Source organism: Ochotona princeps, chromosome 5 (genome assembly GCF_030435755.1).
Source record: "Ochotona princeps isolate mOchPri1 chromosome 5, mOchPri1.hap1, whole genome shotgun sequence".
Lineage (NCBI taxonomy): Eukaryota > Metazoa > Chordata > Mammalia > Lagomorpha > Ochotonidae > Ochotona > Ochotona princeps.
The window spans coordinates 102,608,077-102,632,197 of record NC_080836.1 but is presented as its reverse complement, the minus strand read 5'-3'; the positions used below and the strand labels follow the sequence as shown (position 1 = coordinate 102,632,197).

General features: G+C 44.0%; 1 protein-coding gene across 3 annotated transcripts in view; it reads right to left on the bottom strand.

Annotated features, from left to right (window-relative positions):
• The window catches only part of DIS3L2 (DIS3 like 3'-5' exoribonuclease 2), a 371,962-nt gene that overhangs the window by 272,663 nt on the left and 75,178 nt on the right, over nucleotides 1-24,121 (bottom strand). For all 3 annotated transcript variants that reach the window (XM_058665113.1, XM_004577199.2, XM_058665114.1), the window contains exons 4-5: nucleotides 23,992-24,045; nucleotides 16,170-16,271 (exon numbers count right to left, since the gene is read on the bottom strand). In XM_058665113.1, the coding sequence (XP_058521096.1) occupies nucleotides 16,170-16,271; nucleotides 23,992-24,045 (156 nt within the window). The remainder of the gene's footprint in view (nucleotides 1-16,169; nucleotides 16,272-23,991; nucleotides 24,046-24,121) is intronic.

Sequence of the window (24,121 nt, the reverse complement as noted above, 5' to 3'; positions counted from 1 at the left end):
TCTTTTCTTAGACTAACACTAGGTCTTCAGCCATTTCAATTGATATTTCTCTTTCTTTAGTTACCAGGATAAATCAGAATATTAAATGATGCTAAAATATATTGATATTTTCTAATTTGAGTCACTTGTATATAGTAAGTATGACAAAAGTTAGCAATCATCAGTAGTACCATCAGACTTACATCTTCACTGTAATGTACTGTATTCCAGTCACAGAGAGGGGAAATACTACAAACTTACTATAATCAACAAAAAGATAAAAGACAAACTTGTATATGGATATGGGGAAACAGAGAATGGAAGGAATAACAAGGATCCAGTAGGTGGCAGGTACAAGGGTTTGCAGAGCAGGGAACAGTACTCGGTCAGCCTCTGTTACACGGGCCCAGGGACACTGGTCATCCTCTTAGGCTCAAACAGAAAGGCCTCCCTTTGCCCTTTGAAGGGCCACTGTAGTGAAGTGACAGCTGGCTTGGTTAATAGTATACAGATGCACTAACACGCACAGGGGAAAATCAGAACACAGGAGTCACACTCCACGTGGGAGTCTGAAAGAAAAGGTCAGGAACTGAAGCTTACACAGTTCCGTCGGAGAGAGGGAAGCAGGAGTGCCGGCAGTTCACTGTGCAGGGGCAGATGGGTGGGGCACAGAAGAGCCAACAACGACCCAGGGCAAAGCTCCTCCAAGTGCTAAACGTGATGTTGGCCTTTCAGTCTTCCTTTGTGCCACGAGAATTCAGACTTTTCTCATTAATGAAACTTCAGTAAAAAGGCTGGAGCTAATCATACTCACCTTTTGGTAGGTCTGGTCAGCTGAAGCTTCGCTAAAAGCCCCTCCCTGCCCTGGCAAGGCAAAAACCAAGGAAGGTCAGAGGACCTTGAATCAGAGACAACTAAGACTTTTCAAATTGTCAAAGCACCAGTGTTTGGGGAGTCCTTTTCTGAGCCCCTATAATCTTGAGGGCAGGACCTTGATCCCAGTTAGAAACATCCTGCTCTCTCCAGCTTCCAAGGGGCTACTAGAGGGTCTACAGCATTCATTGGCCCACAGTGTGGCAGGAAGACAAGGCCTCAATCCACATGCCCCCTCCCTGAAACCTTCACATTTCAAACTCTCATGCCAAATCACTGCCAGACCAAATCGTTCTTACCCTAACAAAAACCAAAATCTCCTTCTCTATTCCCATCCTTCAAATCTTAACATGAAACCCCCTCTCAGAAGCTTTCACTGCTGCTGATTCATCAAAGTCAACCAATGTTCCTAACCAATTGGGGACACACTCTCCCCTTAAAAACAAAAGTTAAAAAACAGCAAGCTAAAGGTCAAGAAATCTGAACTCTGCCCCTGATTCTGTCAAAAATCACAGACTCCTCCACCAAACCACTCTCCTAAGACCTTAGTTTCCCAACTGACAAAAGGAACAAACCATCATTAGCCCCTCAACTATGCTTCATCACATGTCTGTAATGAACAAATAAAGATATGGATATAAAACAAGGATGAGTTCTGAAACTTAAATTGTTATATAAGAGTAAATTATTTTTATTATTTTCTCACAGCTTGATACTTCTACAGCTATCTGCTTTGCTAAAAAAAAAAAATAAAAAAAAAAAAACATGCTGTGAAATAAATTGACTATTTACTGCCATGACTAAAAGAATTGAAAGAATTGTTGTTCTTTCTAGAACCCCAAAGGCCCTTGGGTTATATTCCCAAGAGGATTGAGCTCAACAAGCATAAAGAAGCAAAGACAAATAATCCAATAAATTCACATTTGCTCACATCACTGACTGTGGATTCCTCCAACAACAATATGCTTTTGTACTTTTGTACTAACAAACATGTAACACAATTGGCCAGTATGCATGGGGAGATTTATATTCTACAAGTTAGGGATTCTTGATGACAATCAAAATCATCTCCTCCAATCTGACTCTATCAGCAGCAACCATCTTAAGTGGGCTCCAGCCAACAGAGCTCCTGAGTTCAAAATGGCAAGCTGAAAAATCCTCTAACTGATGGAGACAAATCTAACCTCGCTGACTTTCATTTAAAAACCACTGTTACGTAAAAAAAAAAAAAAAAAAAATTAATAAAAAAATAAAAAAAATAAATAAAAAGGGGGGAGCGTAAAAAAAATAAAAATAAAAATAAAAATAAAATTTTTTTAAAAAGCCACTGTTGGGCAGCCACTGAGACCCTCAGGAAAGCAGATGAACAGGGAGCATGGGGCTGACCAGGGCAGTCCTCTTGGTTCACACCTTCTGACGGCTGAGAAGGGTCTATGCAGTGCACCAAGGCATTTCCCCCAAATCAACCACTTAGCAGCTTCTCCAAGGCTAGAGACTTCTGGCTAGTCCCAGCCTATGCCTATGCCCCGGCCAACCTCTGCTCTTCAGAGTGTTATCAACAAAACAGGGAACAGGATCCAGTCTCTCAGAAGGGTGGGGGGAAGGAGGAATGACTTGCTTTTAAATGTTTGCTTGAACAGCAAAGAGACAGAGGTAGGCAGAGATCTCCCATCTCCTGCCTCACACCTCAAAAGACCACAACAGCTGGTGCTGAGTCTAATCAAGGCCTGGAACCAGAAATTCAACGCAAGTCCCCCATGGGCGTAATAGAGACCCAACTACTTACGTCATCACCTGTGGCCTCCCACAGACGCCATTAGCAGGAAGCTGGAAGCAGGCATAGAGCTAAGACCTAACACCAGGACTCTGACATGAAACATGGGCATCCCAAGTAGTATCGTGCCTGCCTCACCGAAGCCCAGCCCCTCCAGAGGACTGCGTGGCAGGTACAACTGTTGAGCTCCACAGTACCCATCGGACTACCTTCCTGCCGAAGATGTGTAGACGTGGGCGCCAGAGCTACCACTTCACCTTCCCGTCTTGCTGACCGGGGAAAGGCTTGCTGCTCGCAGTGGGCCCTGAAACCTCTTAGGAATGCACCATTCCAGGCATTTGCAAAGACCTAGAATGAGCATCTGTATCGAATCTGTATTTGAAGGAAATCCCCAGGCAAATCATTTACAGGATAAAGACAAACACCAGTCTGAAGGACTGGCCCAGTTCTGATGATCTTTTCTAACTGTTGTCCTTCTCAAAGACAGGACCGCCCCTCCAGAATACAACCTCTTCTCCAGAGACTGCATTGCTTCCTGGCTTGCTGCTGAGTGCTCCTACCCCACCCCATTTCCCTTGGTCCACATGACTGGAAGCTCCAGGCTGCTCATTCCCACCCACACAGGATTCACCCAACCCACCTGCTAGGTAGAGGTGACCTCCAGACACAAGAAGGCTCGAAAGCGTCTCTGACCCACCTGATGCTGAGCATAGGAAAGGAAAGCCTCAGGAGATGCTCTGTGATTCCACCTTAATACCAGTTCTGAGGTCCGAGGGAGTGCAGAAGTCACATAAGCAGACCACGGAGGAACAAGTCAAATCACAGCAGATGAGCTCAGTGCTCACACTCCCTGACTGCCCAAGAATGGCCTATATCCATACAACCCTCTTCTGGCTGAAGGGCCTGCTGCCTCTGCCCATGGAACTTCCCCTTCCCAGTCAGGTAGGCAGGTGTGATGCAGTTAACAAAGTAGGTCCCAACTGCCCTCTAGACCCAAGCAGATGTGAGGACCATGAGAGTGAACGTCTGTTGACCCCCAGCTCAATTAACCTCTGACCCTTCCCCCCCGGCTTGGTTCAGCCTCCTATTGAAGCCAGACATGGCTAAAATGTGGCTCCCTCAACTGCACCAAATGCAACCAGGAGTGGGGCTTCTCCATGCCTTCCTCAGTGGGACTCAAAATGCCAGCTTGCCTGAGTAATTCCCTTCCCTGGCTCTAAACCTTTATGTTCCACTTATCTGCTCCCGAGCCCCACGCTGCACCTCTAGCTTCACGTTCTCCGTGGAGCTCCAGACTCATCTGTTCACCATCTTCTGCTTGTTCATGGTCAATGTTCTTTTTATAGTTTTACTGAGCTAACAGTATCATAAAGTAAATGACATGCATTGGTGAGTGCTGATACACATACATACATAAGCAATGATGAAACAAAACCATCAAGGTCACAACCATGTCCATTAATCATTCCCCAAATTTTCTTCCAGCACCATGGTAATTTCTCATGCTCTCGCCCCAGGAAACCACTCATCTGCCTTTTCTCACTATAAATTTGTTTGCATGTGTGAAGTAAATAGCATCACACAGAGAAGATTCTGTTTTGCATGGTTTCTTTCACTCATCGCAATTAGTCACTCATATTGAGGCATGTGTCAACAATTCTTTTTTTATTGCGGAGTTATAATGTATCCTCCAAATTGGTTTACCCACTTACATGCTGATAGACTTCTGTTGTTTCCATGCTGGGTTATTATAAACAAAGTTGCTATGAATATTTATATACAAGTATCTTTGTAGATGAATGTTTTCATTTTGGTAAGGTAGACAGAATGGAAAGACTGAGTCGCAAGTTAGGCGAATGCTGAGCTGCTTTTTTTTTAAGTGTTGTTAAAAGGCAGAGAGACACACACAGAGAAAGCACACCCGGACCATCCTCCTCATGACCTGCAACAACTGGGACTCAAGCAGGCTGAAGCCGAAAGCTGGGAACTCAATCCAGGTCTCCCACGTGGGAGGCAGGGACCCAACTAGCCTCTAGCACTGCCTTCCAGGAGTCAAGAACAGAGCCAGGACTGGAACTCAGGGACTTGGTGGGCATCCCAGCTGGCATCGTAAGTGCCTGGTTTTGCTTAACTTTTTAAGAAACTGTCTGGGGTGGCCACCATCTGGAACATATGCATCCTGCTATGAGTGCCACTTTAAATCCCAGCTGCCCCACTTCCAATCAAATTCCCTGGGCCTGTGAAACTAGCAAATGATAGTTGGAGTGCTTGGGCCACTGCCACACACATGGGAGACCCTGGATGAAGTTCTGCGCTACTGGCTACAGTCTTCCCAGGTCCCAGCCACGGCAGCCAATTGGAAATTGAACCAGCAAATAGAAGGAAGATCTCTCTCTTCTCCGTAACTCTTCCTTTCAAACAGCAAATCTTTACAAAAGAAGAAAAAAAGCCAAACTAGTTTCCAAAGTGACTTTATCATTTATATTCTCACCAGCAATGAACAAGAGTTCTAACTCCTCCATATCCTTGCCAACATTGGTTACGGCCATTAACTTGAACGGCCATTAACTTCAGCTATTCTAATGGATCTGTAGTGAGATCTTATGCTTTCAATTTGGATTTCCTTAATGACTAATTATGCTAATCATCTTTTCACAGGCTTATTTGCCATCACAGATCTTAGTAAAGTATTTCTTTGCTATGGTTCGTCTCCACCAAAATTTGATTTGAGCTAACAATGTTGGGAGTACAGCCTAGTGGAAGTGTTGAGCCCTTATTTAAGCATATATATACACAATAAAAATGAATGCCATCTGACAGGTATCAGTTCTCACTATCTCAGGACTGGATTGGTTACAAGAACAAGTTGTCACATAGCTACATTACTCAGTGTGCTTGGCCTTTTGCATATAGCCACTAATCCTTTTGCTTCTCCACCTTCCACACGTGGAGCAGCACAACATCCTCATCAGCAGCCAAGCAAAAGCAAGAGCCAGGTCTTAGGGGTCTAGTCTCCATCCCAGTGGGCTAAAGCTTCTTCTATTCATTTTTCTTTTCTTTTTAAAATATATTTTTTATTGGAAAGGCAGATTTACAGAGAGAAAGAAAAACAACATCTTGCATCTGCTGGTTCGTTTCCTAAGTGGCCAATCCAGATCTGAGCCAAGCCAAAGCCAGGAGCCAGGAGCTTCTTCTGGGTCTCCCACATAAGTGCAAGGTCCCAAGGTTTTGAGCCAACCTCCACTCCTTTCCTAGGCCACAAGCAGGGAGCTGAAAGGGAAATGAAGCAGCTGGGACACAAACTGGCACCCGTATGGATGTCAGTGCTTGAAGGTGGAGGATTAGATGGTAAAGCTATCATGCCAGCCCCCCAACCTTCTATTCATTGAGTTACCCAATTATAATTATTCTATTACAGCAACAGCAACAAAAGAGATTAAGCATTCTCTATTCTGCTCCATTCATTTATATTCCACCCTAATACCAATACCACTCTACCTTAATTACTAAGTAAGTCTAGAAATCAGCCACTATATGTCTTCAAACTAATTCACTGTGGCTCACAGAGTCCTTCGTACTTCCCTATAAATCTGAAATTAGCTTGTTAATTTCCATAAATAAGATCATTCGTAATATTCAGTAATGCACTGAATCCATGGATCAAATGAGTAGAACTGACATCTTAGTAATACTGAGCCTCTTTATTTCATAAATCTGTTACTTCTCACCATTTAGTGACCTCTAATTTACTTTTTGTCTCTTGAAACTAATGTTTTAAAGTTTTGGCATATATGTTGTTCACATTCTTGTCAAGTTTACCCCCAAGAATTTCATATATATGATTCTACTGTAAATAGAATTTTTTTAAAGATTTATTTTTATCGGACAGTCAGATATACAGAGAGGAGGAAAGGCAAAGAAGAAGATCTTCCATCCATTGATTCACTCCCCAAGCAGCAGCAACAGCTGGAGCTGAGCCAATCCAAAGCCAGGAGCCTGGAGCCTCCTCTGGGTTTCCCACGCGGGTGCAGGGTTCCAAACTTTTGGACCACCCTTGACTGCTTTCCCAGGCCACAAGCAGGGAGCTGGATAGGAAGCAGGGCCGCCGGGATTAGAACTGACACCAATATGGTATATCAGTGCACACAAGGCAAGGACTTTAGCCACTAGGCTACCGTGCCAGGTCCTACTGTAAACAGTACTTTAAGAAACGTTTTTTCATTTGCAATGCTTTATTACTAGTGTAAAGAACTACAACTGACCTTTGCACATCAGCCTGCTACTGTGCAACCTTACTAAACTCACCTGTTATTTCTACTACAGTTTCTACAGACAGTCGCTTTCTTTTTCTAATCTAAATGGGCTTTTTTCCTACTGCTTTTTGTATTGGCTAGAATTTTTGGTACAATGTTGAACAAAAGGAATGTTAAGGGACATTTTCACCTCATTTCCAATATGGAAGAAAAGCGTGAGATCTCTCACTATGCCTGATGTTTGTGATAAGTGTCTCCTAAGTGGTTTTTAGCAAGTGGAGGCGTTAGCTTCTATTCCTATTTTGCTGTGAGTTTTTATCACAAATGGCTGTGGGATTTTGTCAAACGCCTTTTCTGCATCAATGGAAAGTATATTTGCTTCTATTAGTTACTTGAGATGCAGAAAGGGTGAGGAGACAGAGATGGACAAACCAGCTACTGGTTTCCTTGTTAAATGTTTTCAACTGCAAGCTCTAGGCCTAGTAAGAGCTGGGAGCCAGGAACTCAATCCAGCATTCCCACGTGTGGCAGGAACCCAGTCACCTGATCCAGCGCCCCTGTGTTCCAGGGGCCGCATTAGCAGGAAGCTGAACCCCAGACAGCCCAGCTGTCAGCTGCAGGCTCTGCTTCCAACGTGGGATGCAGCCACCATAACCAGTGTCTTGGGCATTTAACCAAATGCCCACCCATGAAAGGACATTTAATTGGAACATGGTATTAAGTTTAGTCTGTAGTAAACTGCATTAATTGCTTATTATATATTAAACAACCTTGAATTTTTGGGACAAATTTCAGTTACTCATATTGTATTGTCTCTTTTCTCTTTTTATTTTTAAGATTTATTTTTATTAGAAAGGCAGATTTACAAAGAGAAGAGACAAAGATCTTCCATCTACTAGTTCATTCCCCAAGCAGCTACAACAAAAAGAGCTGAGCTGATCTGAAGTCAGAAGTCAGGAGCTTCTTCCAAACCTCCCATGCAGGTGCAGGGTCCCAGGGTTTGGGCCGTCCCTGACTGCTTTTCCAGGCCACAAGCAGGGAGCTGAATGGTACGCAGAGTAGCTGGGACATGAAGTGGTGCTTATTTGGGATGTCAGCGCTAGCAGGCTGAGGATTAGTCAGTTAAGCCATCGCCTCAGTGTCATATATTGCCCTTCTTTATATGTTTCTGGATTCCATTTGAAAATTTTCATTGAAATTGTTTTAATCTAGATTTATGAGCATTTCTCTGTACCTTTCTTTACATTGGTGCTTCTTCCTGATTTGGTGGTATTAGGTCGATGCTAGTTTCATGGAATGAGATGGAAAACGTTCTTCTGGTTATGTCTTCTGTGTGTGTGTAAATCCAAGATCATTTCATTCTTAAGTATTTAAAATTCACCAGTAAGATAAACAAGATGGGCTCCATAGTCTCTCACTTACCTACTAATATGTCTAAAAACAATTTCAAACTTAACACAGCCAAGCATAACTAGCAATTTTATATCAAAATATGCACTACTGGTTTCCATTTTAATTAGCAATATCATATTTATCCATCTTGCTTAATGCAAAATCTAATGCTTATCCCTGTGTACCTCTTTCAGTCATCCTGCTCCTCAAATCATCTTCAGCTACTATCAGCTCTACTTTCAAAATATATCCCCTCTTCTAGCTATACTGCCAAGGCCTTTTGTTAAAGCGTCATAACTGGGCATTGCAATATACAACTGTTCCCACTATGGCCCATTCTCCAAACAGTAGCTACAGTGACATTTATATATTTATTACAAAACAGAAAAATAAAATGTATCTGAGAAAATGTTAATCTATTTCTACAAATCAGTCCTATCTTTATTTATGCATGTATATATGTACAAAAAAGTCAGAGTTACAGAGAGAGGGAGAGAGACAGAGATAAGAATCTTCCAGGGTCTGGTGCAATAGCTCAATGGCTAAATCCTTGTCTTACACACACGGGGATCCCATATGGTTGCTGGTTCATGTCCTGACTGCTCCACTTCCCATCCAACTCCCTGTATGTGGCCTGGGAAAATACAAAAGGATGGCCCAAGCCTTTGGACCCTGCACCCACATGGGAAACTCAAAAGAAGCTCCAGACTCCTGGCTTCAGATTGGCTCAGCCCCAGCCATTACAGCCACTTGGGGAGTGAACTGGCAGACAGAAGATCTTTCTCTGTGTCTCGTTCTCTCTGTGGATCTGCTTTTCCAATAAAAATCAGTCTTTAAGAGAACAAGAAGAAAAGATGGATCATCCATCTGCTGGTTCATTCCCCAGATGTTCACAACACCCAAGACTGGGAGAGGCTGAAGCCAGGAGCCACTTCATCTGGGTTTCTTCTATAGGCAACAGGAGACAAGGACTTGGGCCATCTTCTGCTGCTATCCCAGGCCAACTGGGAAGAAGCTGGATTGGAAGTGGAGCAGCCATTCCAAGAACCAGTGTTCACTTGAGATGTATCTCAGACAACAGTCTCACATGCTACACCACAACACTGACCCTTCTATAAATTCATATATCCTTAACTAGGTTCAGTGACAGAAATTTATCAAATTGGACCTCTAACCAAAAATATAGCATTGTGCATTGAAGTACAGATAGTACATTGAAGTACAGATTTTTATTTAAGAATCAAAGGTACCAAAGCAGTAGTCAAAATACTCGGGTCAGGGCGAGTACCATAGCACTTCGGGCTAAGCCTCTGCTTGAGATGCTGGTATCCCGTATAGGTGCCTGTTCAATTCCCAGCTGTTTCACTTTCCATCCAGCTCACTGCTTGTAGCCTGGGAAAGCAGCAGAGAATGGTCCAAGTCTTTGAGTCCTTATACTCGTGTGAAAAACTCAGAGCAAGCTCCCTGCCTTCTGGCTTCAGATCTGCTTAGCTCCAGTCATTAAGGCCATTTGGAAAGTAGATAAGCAAATGAAAGATTTCTGCGTCTCCTTCTGTCTGTAACTCTGCCATGATGGGAAAGGCAGAGTTACAGAGAGAAGACATGAACAGAAAGATCTTTGGTCCACTGGTTTACTCCCCAAGTGGCCACAACAGCCAGAGCTGAGCCGATCTGAAGCCAGGAGGTTCTTCTGGGTTTCCCACAGAGGTACAGGGTCCCAAGGCTTTGGGCCATCCTCTTCTCCTTTCCCAAGCCACAAGCAGGGAGCTGGAAAGGAAGTGGAGCAGCTAGGACACAAACCAGGGCCCAAATAGGATCCTGGTGCATGCAAGATGAGGATTTAGCCACTTAGTCATCACAATGAGCACAAAGTAAAATAAACTTTTAGGGAAATTTTTAAAATATGTGCAGCTGAAGAGAAAAGGGAGGGAGGAGGGTGGGCAGGGAGGGAGGCAGGCTGGCTAGCCCAGACTGAATTTGTCCTTATAGACCTTGACAACAAGCACCTTCACCCTAAAAAGGCAAGCTTCAAGGTTGGTCCACAACATAACCCATCTTTTTAAGATTCTTTCCCAAAACAAGAACTTCAGATAACATTAAGAAAAACGCTGCTTACCAGTGTTACTACAACAGAAGCAATGCAATGGACTTATTCATTTGTTTTTTCTTGGTTTTTTTTTTTACATTTTATCATTATTATTAATTATCATCTTATGATACAATTCCATAGGCTCCTGGCATTTCCTTATCCCCTCCCCAATTCCCTCCCCCCACCTAGTTCCTCTATATCATTACTAAAATATAGTTCTTCATACACAGCCATATGTCCATCATTGTGGGCATAGACAATGGCAGAGAGTCCAGCATCCTACTGTCAAGATACAATGAACAGTTTCATTGTAAGTCCATCTTTGGAAGCAGAAATGCATACTACACTGCATCCTCACATCTGGATGTTAGTCTCCATTTCACAGCTACTGTACATCCCCTCAAATGAAAAGTCATAATACAAAATCAACAATAGAAAGAAAAATAGAAATTTGCAATGCCATGAAGTTCAATGACATGTTACCAGATACGACAGTCTCCATTACACAGCTACTATACATCCCCTTAAATGAAAAACCACAAAACAAAATCAACATCAGGGAGAAAAAAGAAATTAACAACACCATGGAGTTAAATAACATGCTATTAAATGACTAAAGTGTAGCTGAAGAAATGAAAATCAAGAACCTCCTTGAAGAAAATGATGCTACTGTATGATCCTAAGAGTCATTGAATGATTTAATCAGAAGAAAGTGTTTTGAAGAGATGAAACTAACAGAAAACAACAAAACCCATACGACGTAGTTTCCGCTGATTTTTGTTGGTGAAGTGTGTCTCTTCTAGACAATAAATAGATGAGTTTTGTTTTTTAATCCAGTCTACTAATCTATGATGTTTGATTGAGCTTAAGCCATTTACTTACATTCAGGGTTAATATGTATGGGTGATACTTTGGTCCTGTCATTTTAGCAATGGGTTGTTCATTGATTCAGTCTTCTGTTGTCATTTTACTGGGATGTTCTTCCCATTTGCCTTTGGTTTTGTTGGATGCTATTCCTCTTCTCTGTCAAGAGAACATCTTGAAGCATCATTTGTAGGGCAGGTTTGGAAGACGCAAATTCTTTTAACTTTTCTTGACTGTGCAAGAATTTTATTTCCTTTTCAAAGACAAAAGAAAGTTTTGCTGGATATGTTATCCTGGGCCGACAATTTTTTTCTTTTAGAATCTGGAATATGTTGCTCCATTCTCTTCTTGCCTGTAGAGTTTCCTGTGAGAGATCTACTGTGAGTTTAATTGGCATTCCTTTATATGTCAATTGATTTTTTTCACGTGCACATTTAAGGATCTTATCCTTATGTTCAATGGAAGAGAGCTTGATGATCATGTGTCTTGGTGAAGATCACTTTTGATCAAGCCTGTTGGGAGCTCTGTGCCACTCCTGGATCTTGTTTCCCAATTCTTTCTCTAGATTAGGGAAATTTTCAGTTATTATTTCATTAAATACATTTGCAAACTCAGCTTCTCTTTCTGCACCTTCTGGGACTCCCATAACTCTTATATTTGGCCTCTTAACAGTGTCTTTCAAATCTTGAATACTTTTTTTTGGCCTGATCCAGCTCTGCTTGCAGCTTTTTGTTTGCTTCCCCCTGATGACAGGAAATATCTTCCAGTTCTGTGATTCTTCTGCTTGCTTCATTCTATTTTGGAGATTCTCCATTGCACTTTTAATTTGCTCTACTGTGTTCTTAATTTCTGATATACCAGCCTTGATTTGCTTTATTGCTTCCTTAAATTCTTTGAACTCTTGTATGTGCTTCTCATTGTTGATCAGAAGCTTTAAAATGAGTCTTATGGATTCTGTGTCCTCCATTTTCTCAATGTCTTCCTCAGTTAACTCTGAGGTTGGCATAGGGTTTTGCTCCTTTGCAGGGGAGTTTTCAATAATATTCATTGTGCCTTTGTCTCTTCTTTTGCTCTTGGTCATTGTACTTCTGGTTAGTAGAGTCTTCTCCTTGGGGCAGGTTTCTAAGCTGTGTCATCCACAGGTCTACAGTTCAATTATACTTATTGCAGTTGGTACACAACTCTTTGCTTGCAGCCACCTGTGCCACAACCTCCAGCAAGTTCCAGGTTTGGGTTCTAACGGTAGATTTCCACCATGTTCTCCTCATCCCCAGCTCCTGGCTCACCACTCTCCACCTCCTGTGATACCATGCTGAGGCTGCACTGTTGTCTCTGAAACCTTTCTCCCACTTCCGGTTGGAGGATGTCCCACGATTAGAGAGACACCAGGTATCCGATATAGTTAGGTTGTTGGTGGCGCTGATCTTGTTGGAACTTGTTGGATGTTAGGTCTGGGTGCCACACGGACCTTTTTTGACCAGTACAATGCCAGTATTCATTTATTTGTTTTGGCCATCTCCTGCCAAGAGCCAAGTGCAGTAAGGACACCAGCAGCTGAGCCTTGCTGTTTCAAGGAATCTCTTCCATTTTTGCAGAGAAGCTGGTACTCTATGTTCTCCCTCCACCAACAACCCTTAAAGCAGCCAACGCCTCTCACCCACCCTGCTCTTCCCTAAACCCACCCAACTTGCTAACTATTCATTCCTGTCTTCTTCCTTTACACAGTCTTCTGTTTCTCCATTCCCACCCCATTTGTGAAAGCCTCAACCTTCCCTGTCCTTTCTCTGATTCTTCTTGACTTGAACTTGGTCAACCATGAGGTAGATGATGTTTCTGAAAACACAGGACATCACTTAAATCAATCTATGTTCCTAGGACCGGGAATCAACTCTTTGTTTTGTTGTTGGTGGTGGTGGAAATGTCTCTCTCTGGCCTCTCTCGAGGCCTGCTTTTATTGCCTCCACTCTTGACCTTTCACCTAGTTCTTTTTTTATTATTATTATATATATTTTTTATTATACTATCTATGTATCTGAGGTGAAGGGGAATATTGAGGGAGAAGCCCCACCCAGTTTCCCACCCGGCCAAAGTCCCAGATGTGGGGCATGCTCTGAGATATTTGCTCAAGTGGTTTTAATAGTTCTCTAGTTATGGATCGCTGCCAGTCTCACCACTCCCAGCTCGATGAGGTATTGAAGAATCCACTGATTGTCACAGTCCATCATAGAGTCTTCATTTGCCCAGTTTTTCACTGCCCAACATTTAGCTGAGGTGGTTGACTGATTTGTTCTGTCCTCTGTCTCTCCTGGCTAGGGTTCTGAGTCCAGCAGTCCGATTCGGGAGATATCCAAAGAAACTTTGAGGTATTCCCAGATCAGATTCCCGCATGTTCCAGCAAGCACCGGGCCCGGCACAGTCCATCACCACGATCAGCTGGTGGTTGCAATTGCTGGGTTGGTTCTGCTCTCAGTCCTGAGTTGCACTGGAACCAAGGGTGTTGCAGTCCTGCCTGGTTCTGCCCAGCACGTACTCGATCCTTTCATCAACCAGTGGGAGCTGCAGCCCAGTCGGGGCGACCCACAATAACCCCCACCAGGCCCGCCCCCACCCTGGCCTGCCAGTATGCATAGCAGACTAGTCCAGTCTGTCCCGCTTCCCATTTGGCTCCCGTACCTGTCAATGGGCATTGAAGCTTAGTTCCCTCCAACCAACTCAACTATCCAGCCCTCACAGATGTTGCTGAGTGCCTCTCCATCTAGTCACCCCAGCCCCTGTCCTAGTTTTCATGCCCTCCCACGGGAGTAGTGACCCAAGAGGGGGGAACCCACCACTTCCCTCTGGGAATCAACTCTTAGCTTTGCTTTTTAAAGAAGCACTGGAAGAGATTATATCCCTAACTGGCAGCTACTGGGGCTAAGGTGAGAAGGAGGAACTATACTAAGAAAATTCATTTCTACTTTAAAAAAACAAAACCTGCATTTAATTTCATAGCACTAATTAAAATTATGATTAAATTTGTGGGGCAAGAATCGTTAAGGAGCTGCCATGGCTGCCAGTATCCCACATGGACACAAGCCTCGGCTGCTTCACTTCCAATCCAGTCCTTTGCTAATCAGCCTTGGTGGGCAGCAGAAGATGGCCCAAGTGCTTGGGCCCTGTCATCAGTATGAGAGACCCAGCTGAAGCTCCTGCCTTCAGCCCGGCCCAGCCCCAGCTGTTGCAGTCATTTGGGGAGGCAACCAAGAGATGGAAAAACCTCTTTTTTCCCCTCCCACCCCCATAATGTAAATAAATAAATAAATAAATAAATAAATAAATACATTTTTTTAAAAATTTTGTGTGAAGTGATGAGTCCCCATTGCTTTCCACTTGCAGTCTGCACAAGCCTGTAAACTCCTTAAAGGCAAGAACTGCGTCCATCCAATCATGACCAAAGCCTGCACCCACACACACCTCACGCATAGCTGTAACTCAATTAATCCAGCTTTAACAGATGAAAAGAATTTAATTTATTTTCTTTTTTAGATTTATTTTTTTTTATTACAAAGTCAGATATACTGAGAGGAGGAGAGATAGAGAGGAAGTGGAGCTGCCGGGATTAGAACCAGCGGCCATATGGGATCAAGACGAGGACCTTAGCCACTAGGCCACGCTGCCAAGCCCTATTTTCTACAGAGTTCTTAGAGAAACTGGTACTCCTCATATCATAACATTTCTGAAAAAGCTAATAACTAACATTTTCTGAGCTCTCAGCAGTCTAAGATTTTGGGGCACTGCTCTATGATTCTACATAGATTGTCACAAATCCTCATGAAAAGCCTGTGGAGTAGGGACTATGATTATTCTCACTTTATGGATGAGGCACAGGACATATAACTTTCCAGGACATATGATTTGCCCAAGGTTATTCAGATGAATGGTCAACAAGACTCAGACCTAAGCCTAGCCTAAAAGCCCACACCACCAGTCACTACACAAAAACTCATCACTGTAGGAGACATCCAATTCTTGAGTGCCAATAAACTGAGCTAAATAAGACACATGATACAAAGACATATGCAGACTTAGATATACTAGTTGGCAGTTTCATAAGATAATGCAAAGAATTTCTACCATAAACAATAAAAACTAATACCAGAGTTGATGTCTGACCTTGCGGTTAAACCACACTGCCTAGAACATTCCTGGGTTCCCATCCCAGCTCTGCTTCCTCACTCCAGCTCCCTGTTATTGCATACGCTGGGAGGCAGCAGCGATAATTCAAGTTCTTGGGTTCCTGCCACATAAGTGGCAGACCAGGACTGAATTCCAGGCTCCAGGCTTCAGTCACCTAACCACCACAGGCATCTGGACACAAACTCAGCACATGGGGGAGTTCTCACTCACACTCCTGCTTGTGCATGCACACTCACTCTCCCCCTCCCTTCCTCCTTTTTCAAATAAATAAATAAATCAACAAGACACAGATGGAGCCTGAAACTCAGAATACTCCATGCTGAGAACATCTCTGCCCAATCAGGAAACTAGGCCCTAAAGAATCAGACATGTAGTATCTGGGTTTGTCATTAGAGGCAGCAGAAGTGTGTCAAGATTGTCACCATCCCCACGGCTTGGCTGGTCCATCTCTCCCAGCACAGAACGTAGAACAACATATATTGCATCTGAATGCCCCTCTCCCCACTGCCAAGCTTTTCTTCTACCCAGAGGAATACCAAAAGCCAATGCAAGGCATGTGACAAGAGACACAGATGACTAGAGAGAGAGCAGGAACAACTCCAATTATGAGCTGCCTGCCCAGCAGATTCCTCCCAGTTCCAAGCACTCAGTGGCCTGCTTCCAAGGGAACACCTGTGTCACCACAGGGCAAGGGGCCTGTGACCCTGAGTCTAGAAGGCCTATCGGCAACCACAGAAATCTCTCATCAGCAAGGGAGAGTATAACTCACCTTCCACTGCTCCTCAGGGAGCAGTCTCACGGCCACCAGGTCCCCATTCAAGGCTCTGTTTCGGGCAATGACCCCATCAATGAAAATGTCTCGATCACCATCCTAGGTTAGAGAAAAACAGAAAACAAGAGCTTACCCAAGGCTAGGAGACAACAGTTAGTTACTTGGCTTAAAATTTTCAGATCCTATGACCTGTCGGTTGACATAACAGCCCTACACACACCTGAAAGGAGATGAACGCACACCTTCTGCAAGTTATCAGAATTCTAGAAGTCACCAGATAAGCAAAGGATCCAAAAACAAATAAATTAAAATCCATAAAGCAAAAGGCTGACACTGGATGTAGTTATCTACAAAATACAAAAAGAAGTCATTTATTCTTAGATTATTTTTTTTTGTTTTAAATAAAGCATACCAATACCTTCTTTATGCAATTGGATTTTTTTAATGTATCAAGGAAAGGTAAAAAATAGAAAGCATCAACAACAGTCTCCCAGGAACTGCCTGGAAGGGGCCAGCAGGGTGGTATAAAGTTAACCCTCAGCCTGCCAGCACTGCCAGCCCATGTGGGTGCTCCTTTATGTTGTAGCTGCTCCACTTCCTGATCCAGCTCCTATGGTCTGGGAGAGCAGTGGAGGAGAAATTAAGCCCTTGGGCCTCTGCACCCACATGGAAGACTTCAAACTTCAGAACAGCCCAGCTCTGGCCATTGCAGCCATTTGGTGAGTGAACCAGCAAATACAAGATCTTTCTCTTACCATCTCTCCTTCTCTTTTGTAACTCTGACTTTCCAAGACAAATAAATTTCTAAAGAAAAAAACTGAGAGCAGGAGCAGAAACAAGTTCCAGGATCTGTGTTCTTGACCAAGGAAACAGCAGTCACACTAGCCCTCGGGAAAGTGGCAAAGAACAAATCATGGCTGTTTTCATGGAGAGTGAAGTACAGGGCAAAAAGGGAAGGAAAGAGATATGAGATTCATCAAGTGTCTTCACACTCCTGCTATGCACTGACACAGGTGCAGGATGAATGACAGATCTAGAGGGTGTGTGCATCTTCATCCTCAATCTCATACTCAGAAACAATTCACTCTCAGTATTTCAATTTCCAAAGCCAAGAGGTGTCATAGCCTTTGCAAAAACCCTTACATTGAAAAGATGGCCGGGCCCAGCACGGTGGCCCAGCGGCTAAAGTCCTCACCTTGACCGCACCAGTATCCCATATGGCACTGGTTCTAATCCCAGCAGCCCCGCTTCCCATCCAGCTCCCCACTTCTGGCCTGGGAAAACAGTCGAGGACGGCCCAAAGCCTTGGAACCCTGCACCCGTGTGGGAGACCTAAAGGAAGCTCCATGCATCTGACTTCAGATTGGTGCAGCACCAGTCATTGCAGCCGCTTGGGGAGTAAATCATCGGATAGAGGATCTTCCTCTCTGTCTCTCTTCCTCTCTGTATATCTGATTTTGTAATATAAATAAATCTTTTTAAAAAAAAAAGGATGGCCAAGGATGATGCAGAGCTTTACCATCAGAAGGTTCCATGAGGAAAATTAGGTACTTTTGAAATATTTCATCAAAAAATAGATTTCACTGCCTAAGGACAGTGTGTGTAGATGTGGAATGACTCCTGAGGGACCCCCAACAACAGGGCCACTGTGCCTGCATGTAAGCGCGGGGACTGAGACCCGGTGGTTTGGAGGGGAGAGACTGGAAGACCTGTATGGGTCAGACTGATGCACCAGCCCACATGGGAATCCTGAGTTGGGCTTGTTAGCATGGAACACTGCTGACCACCGCACGCCAGCCTACATGAAAGCTAGGACTGGGGGCTTGTCTGGCAGGGCTAGATCCCAGTACATGACTGAGTGTCAGAACAGCAGACAGTTCACACTAAGCAGGGCCATAACACTAACCAGCACATAAGAGAACCAGGTCGGGGGTAGATTCTGCGGGGGATAAGTGGGCCCAACCCCGTGGAAATACAAGTTCTGCTAATTAACTTAAGAGTTGGGGTGGTCCTATGGAACTGCAACCTCCACTGGCACACTCAAGAACTGTAGATGGGAACAGGCCTGGCTGGGGAGCTAAGTGGATGCTCCAGCTGGGCAGGGACTCCCACTAATGGGTACTAGAGCAGAATGAGGGTAGCAGGCTGGGCTGGACATGGCTACAGCCTCCCTCAGGGTAGGTAAGGACTGGGCCTGGGGAGCAATAGACTGGGCTACTCTCCAGCACCCACTAGCACTTGTGAGTACCACGGTGGATATAGAATGGGCTCGGTTAGGTCTTGATTCCTACTGAACCACGCAAGAGCTGTATCTGGGCATGGACCAGGTGTGGCTGGGCTGCAACACTCAACAGTAGGAACCAGAATGGGTATAGGATGGTTGAACAAGGCTACTGTTCCTACCAGAACAAGAGGTGGACAAAGCCAACCTGAGCCAAGGACCCACTGGTGTGTGTAAGATCTGCCACTGGGAGGAACCCCGACAGAGGAACCTGGGAAACTCCTTTGTAGGGATGTAGTCCATGCAGGTGAGCACAAGAATCAAGTCAAGGAGCAACTCTGACCATGCCAGATGACAGTACTCACTGGCATACATGTGGGTCAGGTCTGAGGACAGACCAGGCTGGGCCAGTTCATAACACCTACTGACAGATCTGTGAACCAGAACATGGTGTAGGAGGGACGAAATTAGGCCTCAATGTCAGCCAGTTCACACTAGGGACGGGACAGGGTTCTGACTGTACTGAGCCAGGCTGCAGCACACACCAGCAGGAGTTGGACTGAGCCATGCTGTGCAACACGATAGTGGATGCTGAGGTGAGGTGAGCCATGCCAGTATGGGGTCAGTGGGTGCTGGGTTCATGAGCCCCAGGGGCAGGGGATCGGGCGGGGCTCGGATCACCTGGCCCTGGTCTCTTGACACCCCCTGCAAGGTAGGTGCTGGGTTCATGAGCCCCAGGGGTGGAGGCTTGGTTCGCCTGGCCCAGTCCCTGGAGCCCACATGCGAGGTGAGTGCCTGGCCCTGGTCCTTCGACCTGCCCACAAGTCAAAAAGGCAGAAGAATGCACACAGACCCTGATGCTCATGGAGAATAAGGCAGCCCATTTGGTATCATCGCAGAGGGAGGAGAACAGAACAAAGTGGACAACTACCCTAGCAAACAACGACCGCAAAAATCTGGGTGAATGGAGACCTGAGGTTGACTGTGTCAGCTAATGGACTGGTTGAAGCAGGCTGCCTCACCCTTGGATTGGCGAAATCGACAGCATTTCAGAACTATCCAAACCACTCGGTCAGAACCCTCAGAACACGCCCTACAGCAGGACCCTTTGTTGATATTTGGTTGCAGTTCCCCATTCCTGGATACTAAGACATTTGGGAGGCTGAATGTAGCTTCCCCTTTTATCTCTCCCCTTCCCCGAGAGACAAGAAGAAATAGAGAATTTGGAAACAAACAAACAAAAAAATAAAGAACCTCAAAAAAAAAAAAAATACTGACTCTCATTCTTGTTCTTCCAAAACTTCATACCATATGCTCCCTTAAAGGATTGGGGACAGGTTACATGTTTGTTTTTCTTACAGGCAATAACAACAGAAGGGTCTGGGAAGTCATCACTCTAGTTTCCTAAGAGAGATGCTTGACAAAGATTTAACACTCAACAGGCTGAGGTGATTATTATGGAATTATAGGCAAGCATTATCATATAAGCATTCCAAAATCACCAGCCCCTGTGCCCCAGGAAAGACATTCTAGTACTCCGCATTTTTATCATTCACAAATGATTCAAGATTTTTTAGAACTATTGTTCTGTTTCATTTCTGGTCCAATTCCGGGCTGTCAGCTGTGGTCTGCACTGCTTGCCAACCATGACACCACCAGGTCCTCAAGGAACAGCTTCCACGTTAGCCCCAAAGAATTATTGAGCTTACGACCAGCTTTCAATAGAAATAAGGAAGAGATGGCTGAGAGACAGTGCACAGCAACTCAAGCACGGCACATCATTCCCCCTCACTGTTGTCTGCAGTTTAAAAAGCCACAGGATCACTCAGACCTCCCTGAAACGACAGCTGGGCGGAGGTCATCCTAACCCATCCTCAGGGGTCAAAACACAGGCAGTGAAAGATTTCTTTCACAACCACCCTTTGGCAGCTTAGGGATCCAAGGTGCTAGGATGAGCATATTTGCCCTCTTCCTAGCCCAAGAAAGCGGGGCCAGGTCAAACCCCTGACAACACACCCATCTACAGCTACTTCATCACTCACTTAGCTCTGCCCAGATTCATTCAGAAGCCTACATCTACTGCGGAAAGTCTTGTCTGCAAGGCACTAAACTTTGGGACCTGCTCAATATTAGTAGTTCCAGGCATTCCTCTAAAGTACTTGTTAAGGCCAAGGAGTTAAACTCCTTATTTGCATGCACATGACAAAAAGCTCATAAAGAGAAGAAAGAAAGGAAACTGGATGTGGAACATCCCTAGAGAGCTATAAAGAGACCAGGGATAACCTAATGGAATCCTTACAGGACTGCACCCAGTGCGACATGGTGGTCAGTACATCCAGCGTCAGTGGAACAGCTCCCTTTGGAACAGTGATACATTCTACAGCTGTAAGAGGATGCCTCCCCTGACAAGATGCACTAGAAAGTTACAAAGCTTCTTGGACCATTTAATACAGAATAGTAACTGTGCTTTTAAAAAAAACACACACAAAAACAGGCTTTTGCAACTGGTCCTTTTCTCCTCATTATTCAATTATTTCTTTTCTCCTCAAAAAAAAATAAAGGATAAAAAGGCATTGCAATAATAATAATAATAATATAATTTTATCTTTATTTGCTTTAAAGTTACATGGTTTTATTCAAACTGATTTGTTTGGGTTTTTTTGGTTTGTTTTGAGAATTCCAGGAGAGCAGCAGGTACACAAAAGTGTTTCATTCTGTTATTTTTGTCACAAAAAAACAAAAATCTGCTGTCTATCAATAGAAATCACAATGAATCTAAGTTACCCAAAACGAAGTTTTGCTTATACCTGATGAACAATTCACTGGTCCTAGCCTGCTAACTTACACAGACATTTTGACACAGCAAATGACACTGCATAAATTCACAACCATTTTTAAAAATCAATGAGAATAAACCTAAGTAGCCAGAGAGCTGTTTTGATCTCTCCAAAGACTTGGGGATTTGGGGGTAGTGAGAAATATTAGACAAGAACTAATTCAGCCCCTCCTTTACAGGTAAAGAACATGTGCCTCCACCTGTGAGAACTGAGGTGTCTTTACCATCAACCGTCTTTGCTCTTCCAGTCAGTGGAGCACACAGCCTTCAGGCCCTGGTTCTGACACCTGCTTCCTGGTCTGCCGGGGTCATTCTACCAGCTCATACAAGTTCATATGTGGACATTAAATACCCACAGTCACAAACCCAGACCACTGGTAGCAATGGAGTTTGATCTCTGGAAAATTCACTGTTTCCACAATGCACCCTCTGGCTTCTAAACACTTCTAAAAAACAAAGAATGACCCCAAAATCCACAAAACGAGAATGCAGAACTCTTCCAGTATTCAAAACTAGAGTATATACATTCACTTGCAATTGGGCTTCCATAGTGGCTGTTAGTCTATTCCTAATTCCCTAGAGGTCATTGTTTACTGTATTTTTCTCTCTCCGAGATGCCTTACCACTCACTCCACCAGGGACCACAGGAATAAACAGGACACAGGGATAAGCCAATCCTAACAGCACACCAGCTACAACTTTCTAAGTAGGACATGCAAGGAATACAACTTCAAGCAGAACAAGTGTGAGCTGTTGAAACATCACTAATTTGCTTTTGCCTCCTGGCTTTCCTTTAGCAAACCAAATCAAACCAGAGACACTTCATTTGAAATTGCAAACAATCTGCACTGAACTTGCAGGAATCTAACCAGGCCCCAGGCCCCAGGCCCCAGGCCCCACGTTCTTGAGGACTTCTTCCCTGGCTCTGCTCCAGCCACATCATCCTCACTGGGCAAGGAGTGCTCCCTTGGACTAGCCAGCCCTAACTCCATTTCCAGGGCATGCACAGGCAAGTTCCCCTCCACTCACTGACAGCACCCCCTGGCCTTCAATTGGCTAAAGGGTGTTTCTTGGATACGTGTGCACAAGGGCCCTCCCTGCAGGTAGGACAGCCGCGATGGGTCAAGGATTCAGTTTGGGAAAGGAATGGGGTTAGCTAGAGGTGGGCCTCCCTTCAGGTAGCCACATTCCTACATGGAATTCCAAGGAATCTCAGAATTTTACATGTGAACCTAGGTATGGAGAGCTATGTCTGACAAGAAATATACTGTATCATGAGACAGCTTTTACTTAACAGTTTATAAGGATGACTTCCAACTTTCCAATATTTGATGTTAGGTATGTCTGTCTGCTTTTGTACTTAAGTCCTAGAGCCCACATCTGTGAGGAACTAAGCTCACAGAGATCCACACCTGGGTACTCAGGGAAGACAGAAAGCAAGCAACAAGATTATCAAAATGTTGCAGTTCTTCTTGTTCTTTTAATCACTGAAAACAGACCTTGGCATGCTCAAGAGATGAGAGGCTCCAAATATGCTCAGACCCAGGTGCTTCATGGATGAACTCCATACTACCCTGAGTGGGGTTCCCATCTTTGAAAACCCACATGTTTCACCCAATAGGATTCCTAACACATTCAAGCTCCTCCAACTGGTTTACCTCCAAAGGAACAATCATTCTTTCCAATGTGCAAACAACAGAAGGCTTTCACAGGTGGTTTATCTATCATCTTCCTCAGAGATGTCCATGAGAAACTTGGATGACTTCTGCAAGTGACTTTATCTGCAAACCCTAAAATCTAACACCCATGTTAAACTACACTTCTTTCATGTGATATGACCGCTCCTGCAGCTAGGTAATGGTCTTAAAGCTGACCCTCAATGAGAACTAAAGTAATGACACAAGAATCTTCCTCAGAGAGAATACTGTGAAACGTGACACTTTTTCACTAGTCCCAGTGGCTGAGATTTGAACTTGAATGTACATGTGAGTTCTTGGCTTCAGAAGAGTGTACAAAAAGAAGGCTACACTTAGCAAATCTAGGAAACACATGACTAAACATTTACTGAACTTGTCATTTAACATAATGAAATACAGGTATTCTATTTCTTTGTCTCTGAGTAGACATTTATACCTATGGCTTTCCCAGCTTTATCCAGCTGAGTCTTTTCCAGGGACCTGTTGTTAACTGTGTCAAGGTAAACATGCTGTGTCCTGAGCGAGCCTACTAAAACGAGCCATGAACATAAGAGTCTGAAGACCCAATGGTAAAGAACCTTGTACCAAGTCCTATCACCTGCATAACAGGGAGCTGAGAAATGCTGACCAAAAAGAAAACAGCATTGCACGTTATTCTTGGACAGATGTTCAGTTTAGCTCATGCAGTACATCGAAAGCAGATAGTGTATTTGTTTAGGAAAGATTAACTCAAATCAGTGGAAAAAACCATAAATCCTTTAAAGCTATAAACCAAGGGCATCCAATTACATGAACTGGCGGGTAGTCTGCCTGGGTCCAGCTGCTCTCCACAGCCTTGTAACTAATGTCAGCCATCCCTTTCATTTGGCAACTGATCCTAAGACTGGCAGAAGGGGTTGGGAACCATAAGCAAATTTTGTTTATTTAAATTTGAAATAAATCCTTGCCCATCCTCAGTTTTGTTTTACCACTCTGCTTTTTAGTTAGATTATATGATTTCAGTTTCAGAGCTCATCTGAAAAATTAAATGTGACAGTAAGTTAATTATAAAGTTATTAAACTTACCGGGGAAGGAATAAAAGCTTCATGAAACTTCTTTGGATTAATTCTCAATATACCCTGTAAAGCAAGAAGTAAAATCTATGAGAAAATCTAGCTGTATATGTTCACAATTTCTCCATACATATGCGTTATT